Source organism: Anabrus simplex, chromosome 2, assembly GCF_040414725.1.
Source record: "Anabrus simplex isolate iqAnaSimp1 chromosome 2, ASM4041472v1, whole genome shotgun sequence".
NCBI classification, from domain to species: Eukaryota; Metazoa; Arthropoda; class Insecta; order Orthoptera; family Tettigoniidae; genus Anabrus; species Anabrus simplex.
Window position 1 is genome coordinate 1,021,768,034 of NC_090266.1, and position 14,265 is coordinate 1,021,782,298.

The following is a 14,265-nucleotide window of genomic DNA, read 5'->3' on the forward strand; positions in this document are numbered from 1 at the left end:
ACCTCGAATTCCTTCTTCAGAAAAATTGTATCGTATTGCACAAACCTGGTATATATTTCTCCATCCACTCTCTCATCTTCGGATAATCAACTTTCGCTAGTGGAATATTTGCCTCCATAAAAACTTGAGTTGTAGATAAAATGAATTATTCTCTATCGTATTTCGCTCTTTTGCCACTGAACTAGTGTCATTGAGACTAGCTTGTCTTCTCATGCCTGTCGTCGTTAGCGCCTTTTCCTTGTTCTTATGTGAAGGCCCTTCAGGAACTCTGAAAAGTGGTGGCAAAAGGGGCTCTGGTTAAGACGCAGCAGGTCGTTATGCTACTTAGGTTCCAAAATGGGTAAAAAATAAATAAGTAAATAAATGCAATGTAAATTTTAATCTTATACCAGTTGTATAGTATTATTTGAAGGAATTCCACGTACTGTATATGGGTTTATGGTCACCTATGTCGTACGTATGCTGTTACAAAACCGGAACCGTGGGATATTATAAGTAGAATTTTGTAAACAATATAAATTTATTAAGGATGAGCTGTGTGTTTAATAGAAAAAAATTGTTAGCGTAAATTGTATAATGTATTCTAGGAAAATTTTCTTCTCTTGTTAATCTAAGATTTAGTGCTTGACAATAATGTATTTTAGTGTACTATTTGCCACCGAGGTAAACACCTCATTTGCAAATAAAGAGATTTTGATTTGATTTGAAACTCTGTTATTAATGTGTTTCAGGCACGTGTCCTTTCTCTGCCACTCGATTCGCACATTACAGTATTTGCATATCAGTAGCTTTCTAGTTTTGTCAAACACGTAAAAGTCCTATAAGTAAAATTATTTCAAGAATAAAATTTACTGTGTCCACCTATTCAATACAATTATATTCTGTAGTGATTAAATCCTACATGAATTACAAACACTAATTAGGAACATGTTTTGCCCTAGTTTTAGGCATCTTCAGCCTAATAATAATAATCTTAAGGTCAAGTCTTTAAACCTATTAAACATTAGAACTTAAAACTAAATAAAATATCTTATGCTAAAATTTTTTTTACAAAAAGTTGTGCTTCAGGTGATATTTACATAGTTTACAATGTGTACAAGGAAGCAATTGAAATTATCTTACAATGACTGGAAATTGTCCAAAGCGTAAAATGGAACTTCTCCTACTGTATGGATGAAAGTTTATGCAAATATGTTCGCATTGACTAGAAATTGACCACAGCGTAAATTGGAACTTCTCGAACTGTATGGATGAAACATTAGGTTGAAGGTTTATACAGTTGTGTTCGTTCAAAGGTGTTTATGGTCACCTATGTCGTAAGTATGCTGTTACAAAACCAGAACCGTGGGATAATGCCAATCCTGTTGGGTTTGAATATTCGTTTAGAAAGAAGCATGGTTGGATGGTAATATTTTATAGGTTAAAACGTGTATGTTGGAACATATTGTTAATATCATTCATTAGTCAGGTGCTCATCTGATAAAATGTTTCCTGGAATTTTGTGCCATTCTTGTCGGATTAATGTTCCCGTTGGTGCATTGTTCAACCTTTGGGAGGATTTATGAGTATTGTCTGTAACTGAATAAGAGAAAAAAAGGGAATTTAGAATGACGAATGTAGAGCCCACATAATAATTGTAAAGACGAAAGTGTTATACCCCATAAAAGTGGACGAACTTACTTGTCCAGTCAGATGTTAGCTGGATCCACTTGTTCCTGTTGTGTCTGAACGACTAACCTAGTTACTTCTAGTGAAGTATTGATGCGGTAATGGAGGGGTGGAGCATAGAGGGGAAAGGGGAGTGAGTTTTAACTTGTGTGCCTGTGTTATTGCCAAAGAGGCGTTATTCGAATTGGATTGGGTGGGCCTAGCATTAGGCATGGCAATTGGAGCGCATGCGTGCTGTAACTGAAATATACTGGGGACTTTATTCTGATTTACAGCCTCCAAGGTTTCATCTTTCATCTTTCATCTTTACAATTATTATGTGGGCTCTACATTCATCATTCTAAATTCTTTTTTTTCTCTCTCTTATTCAGTTACAGACAATACTCATAAATCCTCCCAAAGGTTAAACAATGCACCAGCGGGAACATTAATCCGACAAGAATGGCACGAAATTCCAGGAAACATTTTATCAGATGAGCACCTGACTAATGAATGATATTAACAATATGTTCCAACATACACGTTTTAACCTATAAAATGTTACCATCCAACCATGCTTCTTTCTAAAGGAATATTCAAACCCAACAATATCGGCATATACCACGGTTCCGGTTTTGTAACAGTATACTTAGGACATAGGTGACCATAACCACCTTTGAACGAACACAACTGTACAAACCTTCAACCTAATGTTTCATCCATTAAGTAGGAGAAGTTCCAATTTACGCTTTGGACAATTTCCAGTCATTGTAAAATAATTTCAATTGCTTCCTTGTACACATTGTAAACTATGTAAATATCACCTAAAGCACAACTTTTTGTAAAAAAAATTTTAGCATAAGACCATTGTATTTAGTTTCAAGTTCTAATATTTAACAGGTTTAAAGACTTGACCTTAAGATTATTATTAGCCTGAAGATGCCCAAAACTGGGGCGGAACATGTTCCTAATTAGTGTTTGTAATTCATGTAGGATTTAATCACTACAGAATATAATTTTATTGAATAGGTGGACACAGTAAATTTTATTCTTGAAAGAATTTTACTTATTGTTATCTTCAAACCGGAACAAAATGAGATTAGTTACTTGTGACGTAAAATCCTTCCGATGCAAGTCCGTTTTCTCGATCAAAAACTGTCACAACCATTTTAATAAACTGAGTAAAAAATAGGAAATTAAACACACCGATCAGCAGCGATTTTCAACAGGCAAGAAGACACGGTCACTCCATCACGTAATTATGAATACGATAAATTTAAGTAAATAAATTTCATTATTCATCTGTATTGAACCAAGATTACAATTTATTAAAAATTTGTATCCACCTTATTCAATACATTAAAATGTTGAGATAAAATTACATGTATATTTATTTTATCAGAACTAGTTTCGACGCTTTATATTGCATCATCATCAGCTGATATGCATTGGAAATATTGGCAAACCGTCTTCAGGGCTGCCGACAGTGGGACTCGAACCCACTATCTCCCGATTACTGGATACTGGCCGCACTTAAGCGACTGCAGCTATCGAGCTCGGTAAGTCGGCATCAGAGGGCGTTGTATGAGGTAAAAATATTACGCAAACAGTGGCTGCTAGTAGGTGAGAAGGTGTAGGAATTGGTACGTATTGTATCAGCTCTTACGCTATTTGCACGCAAGAAATGTGGAATTAGTTAGAATCAAAGAAAGTACTTATACATCTGATTTTTGAACAAACTACTATCCTGAAGAACACATAGGTTAATATTCAAATTAGTGCATCACGTGCCTTACCTCCGCTGTTACATCACACCTTTCATTGTCAGGTGGCGAAATGGTGCCCACAGAAACGTTGCCACCTTATGGTACTTGTGAATGATGAACTTCTCTTCCGTATAGAATTTGATGTGGTTCCGCAAAAGTTCTATTTCAGAAGCCTACCCGGTATTAGGTTCCTGAGTCAGATGCTGTAGGAGCGTCATTTTCCATGGTAAGACAAGGTGCAGTGTGGGTGACTTCTCACATTCCAATTCTTTTGACGCTTCCTTGAAGGGCTGTAAAATAGGTTTACAAAAGGTGTGTAATAAAATCACCAAATGGAAAAAATTTAAACTGCCCGGTATTACTAATGGCAATTCAAAAGAATGTAGAAGGCTACATAACAAAATACATACCTGAAGGAGTGCGATCACTTCGTTCAACAGCTTGATATCGATTCCATTCGTATGATTTGTCTGTCCTTTTGCAGCTAGTTTTTCCCACAAAGCCGAATACTGACGTTGCACAGGTTCTAGCATCGTTAAACGAGTGTTCCAGCGAGTGTTGTTGTATTGTTGCAATGATTTTTCAAGAGCGTTTAATAGGCCACTTTGTTTTACATATGTAACAAGTCCTTTCGTCGCAGACATAAGTATCAATGTGAGGGCAACGAACTGACATAAACTGAAGATTGAACACATTTCGTAGCACCGTGTTGAGCATATGACAGGTGCAATTCAGCCTTGTATAATCACGCAGTGCGGCAATTATGTTGGCACCCTGATCAGTTGTAAAAGGCACGTCTTTAAGTACGGTCTCTCATCGTCGCCATAAGACCTCTCTGTGTCGGTGCGACGTAAAGCCCCTAGCAAAAAAAAAAGTACGGTCTCGGTGACACCTAGGACCCTAAATCGTCTCACCAATTCTCTCTTAATATTATCACCTGTTTTAGGCTCATCTGGAAACCTGGTCGTGAACAAGACACAAGACTTGAGTTCCCATTGAACAAAATAAGAAATCGTGGACGTTACGTAATGGTTCCTTTTTGCGCTACATGTCCACATATCTGTGGTGGCTGCGCATTCCCTTCTAGTTATAAGGTCAAGTACCTCCGGCATAATTGAATCCAGTAGATGTTTAGCACTTTCTGCTATGTGTTGGGACACTGTTGTTGGATGAGGTATGATATCTGTTACGGATACCTTTCCATACACCGATCCAGTGTCAACCAATGTCTGAGCGAGATCCAGAAAGCCATCACCTCCAACTGTCTTATACGACCTTAAGTCTTGAGCACACAAAGCAACACATTTAGCAACAATCAAGTCCTGGGCCGATTTAGGAAGACGATGTTCTTTTACGGGAGATGATTTGTTGTTAGATACACACGGATGATGGGAAATGTGCGACGTACATGTCAACCCTTGAGTGTGTACATAAAGTTCACCGCAGATCGTGCAGCACACAAAATTAACGTCTCTTCCATCACTGTCAACAACAGGCTTGAATACCGACCAAATACTACTTCTAAGGTTAGGGTCCGGTTCAGAAGTCTTGTATTGTCCGGTTTCTAGTTTCTCTTTCACTTCACGTTTTCTTGCCATGGTTTCTTTTCGTTTGGAACCACACTCCGCACTCATTTCCAATAACAGGATAGACAGGAGGAAGTCAAACAGAAAAGCACAGCAAACCTGATCGTCTCCACTCGAACGTAAGGCAACGCACTCCGCTAACATGCAGTGCACTGTACACATCGAAGCAGTCAACCCATAGTACTACCACAGCGTTGTCCTTGGCTCACCGCGTACGAACGACATAGCGCTGCCCAGACTGGCCCGTGCGATGACGTCACGGGCTTTGTATGTTTAAGCTTTGGAAAGCCCAATGCCGTTTATTACTGAAGCAGCTCATGGGTTGGGCCGCTCCGCAGGACTCTGCCATGAGCCCATCAAATGCAAACCATGTCGATGTGTAAATATCATTGGACTCTTAAAGGGAAAATCCTTGCCTTAATTATTGTCATTTAATTAATTTGTACTGTTATATTAATCATCCAAATCAATCAGGGTAACTACAAAATAAAGAAATATTATGGCCTACTATTCTGTTTTTTTTTTATACATACCCTTTCCAGTTCTTAGATTTCTTTTCCATTTTTCCCACTCTCGACTAAATTATCTTATCTACTTTGCACGCTATCTTCTAAATGAAAGTAGAGGATTTTCTCTTTGCACTCATTATAGGTAATTCACACGATATGTCAGCCAATATCTCTGTTGCTATTTTATTCCAAGAGTCATTCTTTTTAATTTTAACAAAATGGTCCTTATTTTTCGGATTTCAGATACTTTCCGCCCTCCTGTAGAGATCTATCAATTTAACCGTTAATTCCTTTGACTCCTTCATTGCACTATGAACTGAAGAATTGAAAACAGATAAAAATACCACTCACGTATACAGAGAAAGATTGTAATTAATTACGACTGCCCCGTCCTACACTCAGAAGCACACTGACAGCGTGAACCCCGCTCACACTAGTTACAACATGTACATGCAACTTCCTTTGATGGTTTGCTGAAATGCCGACACTCAGCAGATCAGGGTGTTGTTGCAGAATGATGTTGCAAGATCACAAAAATGCACACAGTACTGCTCGAGTAGACATTTTGTATACTGGTGTGCAAGCAGTGTAATGCATGAATTTTTTACACTTTGGTATTGTCTGTTTCCACACCATATTTCACACACTATGATATAATGCATTTCCCCATTTAATCCTTTTACTGCTCTCCATGTCAATTCTGCATCAGTTCACTTGTCAAGTACTTGAAACCCTCCATAATTTCAAGGTTTTGTCCCCTAATTTTGTAATTCCTGGCTTACTGTTATCACGCCCTAGTTTGAGAACCATGGGCAACAGCTCAGTGGCCTAGTAAGTGGTTGTGAAAGTCGGGATACCAGTTGCTATTGAATAGGTGTGAGCATCTTGGATACATTCTGATTCGGTGAAATTACACTTGAGGAAGTGGGAAAGGTGGTAAATAAACTCCATTGTCATAAAGCAGCAGGAATAGATGAAATTAGACCTGAAATGGTGAATTGTAGTGGGAAGGCAGGGATGAAAGGGCTTCGAAGAATAATAAGTATGGAGTGTTGGTAAGGTACCTTCAGATGGACAAAAGCAGTAATTGCACCTATCTATAAGCAAGGAAACAGGAAGGATTGCAACAACTATCGAGGTATCTCACTGATTAGTATACCAGGCAAAGTGTTCACTGGCATCTTGGAAGGGAGGTTGTGATCAGTGGTTTAGAGGAAGTTGGATTAAAACCAGTGTGGTTTCAGACAACAAAGGGGCTGTCAGGATCAGATTCTCAGTATGCGCCAGGTAATTGAAAAATGCTACGAGAGGAATAGGCAGTTACGTTTGTTTCGTAGATCTAGATCAAGCATATGACAGGGTACCGAGGGAAAAGATGTTTGCCATACTGGGGACTAAGGGATTAAGGATAGATTATTAAAATCAATCAAAAGCATTTATGTTGACAGTTGTGCTGCAGTGAGAATTGATAGTAGAATGAATTCTTGGTTCAGGGTACTTGCAGGGGTTAGACAAGGCTGTAGTCTTTCACCTTTGTTGTTCATAGTTTACATGGATCATCTGCTGAAAGGTATAAAGTGGCAGTTAGGTGGAAATGTAGTAAACAGTCTGACCTTTGTTGACAAATTGGTCTTAATGGCAGATTGTGCCAAAAGCCATCAGTCTAATATCTTGGAACTTGAAAATAAGTGCAATCAGTATGGTATGAAACTTAGCCTTTCGAAAACTAAACTACTGTCAGTAGGTAAGAAATCCAAGAGAACTGAATGTCAGATTGGTGAAACAAAGCTGGAACAGGTAGATAATTTCAAGTACTTAGGATGTATGTTCTCCGAGGATGATAATATAGTAAGTGAGATTGAATCAAGGTGTATTAAAGGTAATACAGTGAGCTCGCAATTGCGATCAACAGTAATCTGTAAGAAGGAAGTCGGCTCCCAGACAAAACTATCTTTACATTAGTCTGTTTTCAGACCAACTTTGGTTTACGGGACCAAAAGCTGGGTGGACTTAGTATATCGTATTCGTAACTTAGAAGTAACAGACGTGAAAGTAGCAAGAACGATTGCTGGTACAAACAGGTGGGAACAATGGCAGTAGGGTACTTGGAATGAGGAGATAAAGGCTAATTTAGGAATGAACTCGATGGATGATGCTGTACGCATAAACCAGCTTCGGTGGTGGGATCGTGTGAGGCAGATGGAGGAGGATACGTTACCTAGGAGAATACAGACTCTGTTATGGAGGGTAAGAGAAGTAGAGGGAGACCAAGACTTCGATGGTCAGAATCAGTTTCTAACGATTTAAACATAACAGATATAGAACTAAATCAGACCGCAACACTAGTTGCAAATAGAGGATTGTGGTGACGTTTAGTAAATTCACATAGGCTTACAGACTGATTGCTGAAAGAAGGCATAACGGTACTCAGGCAGCTAGGACCAGACAATCCACTAGTTGTCCCATATCTGTTAAGAGGAGAGATCCTCACTGGGACTATGTGTAAATGGGGTAGCATCCTACTTCACACAATGTAAAGAGTTCAGAACATTTTAAGCAATCCATGGGCCTATGGGAGTAATGGAGTCCCACTTCTATTTGACCGACGAGGGACTCCTTGAAAACAACTTTGCAAATGAAATGGATTTTGATGGGGGGCTTACAATATTAATGAGGTTTATGGAAGAAAGGAAGTAGAACTGGCAGAGTTAGCAAAGGGGATGGAGAGTGTAGGGCTCGTAGGATTGTTCATCAGGAATGCTATTGCCTGCAACATAATTTCTGTTAGGCATGTAAATGAGTGAATGATGTGGGCAGATTTAGTTGTTGGGAGAATTAGGACAAGAATTGTCTCTTGTGTATTCACCATGTAAGGCTACGGATGAAGATGAAGTTGATAAGTTTTATAAAGCACTGAATGACATCATAGTCAGTCAACAGCGAGGATCGGGTAGTGCTATTGGCCGATTTCAGTGTGAGATTTAGAAATAGAATTGAAGGATACCAAAAGGTAATGGTAGGTAATGTGGGGAAAATATGGGAGCTAATAGAAATGGGAAGCATTTACTGGACTTCCGTGCTAGTATGGGATTAACAGCTACATATACGTTCTTGAAGCACAAGACTATTCACTGCTACGCATAGGAGTGTAGGGGCACCAGATCCATAAAATTCTATATGATAACCGAGTTTGAATTTAGGAAATCTGGTAGAAATATGAGCGTGTTCCTGGGATTTTTCTGTAATACAGACCACTAACTCATCTGTAGTAAGATACCGGTAAATGTCTCCAGGTCTATGGCAGAGAAAGTAAAATATGTCTGCAGATGAATAAGGGTAGAAAATCTCCAGGATGAGGAAAGTAGACAAAAGTACAAGGATACAGTTAATGAAAGTTCCAAACAATAGCCAGTAAACAAATTCAATATGTAAAAAAGAGAAAGGGTGGCATACAGGGATGCCGTAACAGAAACATCACATGAATGCCTTTGAACACCTGTGTGTATAGATGATAAAAAGCTAAAATCTTTGTGAATGATGGAGTAAATAATCTTAGAAAGCAGGGGAAAATGTGTGTTTTTTTGTAAGTCAGGTGAACTCATATCACAGGGAATCACTGGACAGGTGGAAGAAATATTTTGGAAATCTCAACATTAAAGGAAATATTTTTGAAGACGTTGCAAATGACAGAGCTCATGGGGTGGAGGACGATGATGATGATGATGATGATGATCATGGTGATGAAATGGTGCTTGAGGAAGTGGAAAGGATGGTAATTAAACTCCATTGTCATAAAGCAGCAGGAATAGATTAAATTAGAGATAAAATTGTGAAATATAATGTGAAGGCAGGGATGAAATACCTTCATTGTGTAATAAGATTAGCGTGGAATGTTAGTAATGTACATTCTGTTTAGACAACTGCAGTAATTGCACTCATCAATAAGCAAGGGAATAGGAAGGATTCCAATAACTATCGAGGTATTTCATTGATCATTTTGGAAGGTTAGTTCCGATCAGTGGTTGAGAGTAAGTTGGTTGAAAACCAGTGTGGTTTAAGACCACACAGCGTCTGTCTGAGTTTGATTTTCAGTACACACCAAGTTGTTGAAAAATGCTACAATAGGAATAGACAGTTGTTTGTTTCATAGACCTAGAGAAGGCATATGACAAGGGTACCGAGAGAAAAGATGTTCACCGTCGTAGAAGGTTGTGGGATTTAATGGTAGATTGAAAGAAATCATAAGCAGAAATGTTGACAATTGGGCTGCAGTGAGGATTGATGGTAGAATGAGTTCTTGGTTCAAGGTACTTGCAGGGGTTAGACAAGGCTATAATCTTTCACCTTTGTTGTTCATAGTTTACATGGATCATGTTTTGAAAGTTGTAAAGCAGCAGGGAAGGATTCAGTTCGGTGGAAATATTGTGCGCGGTTTGGGTCTATGCCGACGTTTTGGTCTTAATTGCAGATTGCGCTGAAAGCCTGGAGTCCAGTATCTTGGAACTTGAAGATAGGTGCAATAAGTATGATATGAAAATTAGTCTTTCCAAGACTAAAGTGATGTTAGTAGGTAAGAAACCAAAGAGAATTGATTGTCAGATTGTGAATACAAAGCTAGAACAGGTAGTTCATTTCAAGTATTTATGATGTATATTCTCCCAGGATAGTAGGATAGTAAGTGAGATTGAATCAAGGTGCAGCAATGCCAATGCACTGAGTCTGCAGTTTTGATCAACAGTATTCTGTAAGAAAGAAGTCAGCTCCCGGACAAAACTATTCTTACACCGGTCTGTTTTCAGACTTACATTGCTTCATGGGAATGGACCTGAATGAACTCAGGGTATCTTATTCATAACTAGAAGTATCAGACATGAAAGTAGCAAAAATGTTAGCTTGTACAAACATATGGGAACAATGGCAGAAGGGTACTTGGAATGAGGAGTTAATGACTAAGTTATGAATGAACTTGATTGATGAGCTGTATAGATAAACCAGCTTCAGTGGTGGAGTCATGTGAGGCAAATTGAGTAGCATAGGTTACCTAGGAAAATAATGAATTTTTCATGGAGGGTAGGAGATGTAGAGGCAGACCAAGATGATGATGGTTAAACTTAGTTTCTAATGACTTAAATATAAGAGAGGTATAGAACTAATCAAGCACACACACACACACACGTACACACACTTTTTCCTTCTCTTGCTCCTGTAGACAACACTATTGTCTTACTGTTTTCCATGCTGAATTTCATTCAATTATTTACAGTAATCTCGCTCAACATGGTGAGTTGCCCTTGTACTTCCTCACTGTTTGCTCCCCACACCAATTCAATTCTTCCATGCTTTCTAATTTTTCACTGCCTCCTTTACCCTCTCATTCCACCATGGGGTCTCTTTATCTTTCACTCTTTCAGGTATTCTGCCACAAGCACACTCAGCACAGTTTGCAAATGCCTTCTTGAACATGTCCCATTCCACTTCCACACTCTCTACCTCAGCTCTGGGTAAGTGTTGTTGTAATTTTATTGGAATTTTTCTTTGAATTCCATGTTTTTAAATTTTCACATTTTTATTTTCTTCTCATATTTTTTTTTCCTGATTTCATTTATTTTACCATTGCACAAAGCAATAGAATTTTAATTCTGGAATATCTAAGCTACTGTAAAATGTTCGCAATGCAAAACATCATACATTTAGAGAAATGGGAAGAAATTTTGTAACACCATACCAAGAACATACGAACGCAGATATTTACAAGACACTCGGCTATGAATACTCACATGAAAGACTATAAACATAATTTTACTAAAATAGAGCAGGATTTAACAATTTCACATACAATAAAAGAAGGTAACCTATTGAACATTTTAGATTTAATATACATAGAAATAGACCAAAAACAAAATCCTAATTTTCATATTAAAGAAATCACAGAAAACATAAACATACCTTTAGATGCAACTCTAAAAATAGATTCACGTAAGAATGTAACAAAAAAGACACTAAAAGATACACCAACATCCCACAAGGTGCAAGCCCCGCCTACCGCAGTACAACCCCTACCACTCCCTCCATTCCCCTTCTCATGCTTTCAACCGGTCAGCTGCTCGAAGCAAGTAGTGAGGCACCAGCTAGCTACACATATGACAAGAACTAAAGGAACCAGCGGGGTGGTCATACTTAAAATATTTTTAACATTTCCACATTAGAATAGCAAGGTTTTTTTCATAGTAAATTAAAACTTTTCTCTTTTTAGACTTCTTAACAAAATAAATCTTATAGACACATAAGACACCACCAAATATCAACTTTCAACTACAGTAGAGAGGAGTTTCCTCTGCTAACCAAAAAGAGAGTTACTTTAGAATAACAACGAAGAACATCAGCAGTTTATACATTAAGAGGTCTTTAATACCAAATATAGGAAAACATTTAATCATTTCACTACGACAGCATTAAGGACATGAAAACGTTCAACTTCAAATTAGAAGAAGATCATAAACATTAAGAATAAGCAAAATGCTAATGACTTAAATGATTTTGAATGACTTTCAAAGTGTTCTTTTATGATTTAACTGTGTGTGTCAGTTTTATATATTTTTTAGCTGAAGATGTCTCATAATGAGGCAAAACATGTCCTAAATTAGCATATGTACTGGAATGTAATGTGTTATTCCTATGTATATGTAGGGCAAAATAAAATTATCGAAAGTTGGAAACACTCTTAATCAAAGGCTGTGTGACGGTCAGTACAGATCCTTACAGTGAAATTCATAAACTGTAAGTGGTATATTCTGAGTTGCCAGTGGAGAGATGGCATGAAATAACATTAGTATATGAATAAGTTTGAGTGGTGTTTGTTAAAGTTAGAAAGAACACAATATGAAGATTGACAAATTGGGCAAATATTCTTTTATAGGAAGAAGAGTTAGGAAATTGGGATAATTTACCGAGTGAGATGTTCAATAAATTTCCAAATTCTTAGCAGTTATTTAAGAACAGATTAGGTAAACAACTGACAGGGAGTCTGCCACCTGGGTGACTGTCCTAAAGGCAGATCATTGGTGATTTGATTTGATTGATTGATTGATTGATTGATTGATTGATTGATTGATTGATTGATTGATTGATTGATTGATTGATTGATTGATTGATTGATTGATAAGAATAAAATTTGATACACTGTTGTAAATATTCTAATGTTCTATTTTAAAACTCAAAATGGTGAAGAAATTCATACATTGATAGTGTCGTTCCCTTTTTATATGCAAAATAAATTAGTAATTGAATTCACCCTGATGTGAAGCCAATCAACAATGAAATTGTACGTGGACCTCTACTTTCTTCATCTTCTTCTTCTTCATCCATTCCCTTTTCCGGGTTCTCTCTGGATAGGGTAGTGTACCAAAGCCCTCCACCTTATTCAATCTGTCCACCATTCCTCTTCTAGTACTTTATTGCTATCAACTCCTCTATTTGCAATACAGTTCATAACCGAGCTCCTCCATCTCATTCTAGGCCGCCCCCTAGGCCTTCATATAATTGTTGATAGTATTCTTAAATGCGCATGTTTGTTACCTCATTTCCCATTACATGTTCATCCACATACGATCCAAAATAGACAACTATTCCATATTCCTCCAGCAACACCCCATATTCTATCGACTTCCCACAACAGCAAATGCCCTGTGTGAAATTCATTTTCATTCCCTATCATCTCTGCAAAACCAATCTGAAACGTATCCTAAAGGAGTAAGCTCTTGATTTTTTTTTTATTTTTTATTTTTTATTTTTTTTTTTTTTTTATTTTTTTTTTTTTTTGGACAATCTGGCCAGAATATTAGTAGTGACATGGATATCATTATACCGGGTGATTCACTTGTGCCTACTAATGTTGTTTTATGCAGCCCAACAAACACGTGAAAATGTTTAAGGTAATATTTCTATACTGGCATCCTTTGTGATACTAATGCCCCATAAGGGAACATTTTATATGTACATGGGGCCTCACCCTTTTTCTCTAGACCTTTCATATTTCTGTACAGAAATTACTGTAAATAAATAATACCAAGTTCAGCATGCAAGCGATTATGACCATACCCAACAGTCCGTTTGAAAGACCTTAAATATTTCAATCATTTATCTACATCAGTCTGCCATGTTGCTATGTCAATATGTCGTGCCTGGTGAACGGGTGTAGCAAAGACCAAAATTAATGCTTAAAATGAGGTTACACTGACGTGAAGAGCGTATGAAATAGTGAACTGACTGAGGTTTCTTTTACAATTTGTTTTACGTCGCACCAACACAGGTAGGTCTTATGGTGACAATAGGACAGGAAAAGGCTTGGAGTGGGAAGGAAGCGGCCATGGCCTTAATTAAGGTACAGCCCCAGCATTTGCCTGGTGTGAACATGGGAAACCATGGAAACCATCTTCAGGGCTGCCAACGGTGGGGTTCGAACCCTCTATCTCTCGGATGCGAGCTCACAGCTCCGTGCCCCTAACCGCACGGCCAACTCGCCTGGTGAATTGACGGAGTAATGTACTCTAATGCATTCTTAATACAAGCACGGACACCGTTCCACTGTAGTGCATTGGGTTAAATGCTAGTCTGGCAATTTGTGGAACGTATCATTGGTTGTTCGAGTCATACTTCTTTCAAATTTTTTGCATCAATATGATGTTTTAATACTCTGACACAGTCCATTGTGTGCCACATGCGAACAGTAGAAAGCCGCTGTTATTGATATTACACACT

General features: G+C 37.9%; 1 protein-coding gene across 7 annotated transcripts in view; it reads left to right on the top strand.

Moving 5' to 3' along the window:
- The window catches only part of Cdc27 (cell division cycle protein 27), a 507,070-nt gene that overhangs the window by 415,049 nt on the left and 77,756 nt on the right, over positions 1 to 14,265 (top strand). For 6 of the 7 annotated variants that reach the window (XM_068226370.1, XM_068226371.1, XM_068226372.1 and 3 more), the window contains one exon: positions 10,920 to 11,009. The exons of the other annotated variant lie outside the window; for it this stretch is intronic. In XM_068226370.1, coding sequence (XP_068082471.1) covers positions 10,920 to 11,009 — 90 coding nt within the window. The remainder of the gene's footprint in view (positions 1 to 10,919; positions 11,010 to 14,265) is intronic. 7 annotated transcript variants of the gene reach the window in all.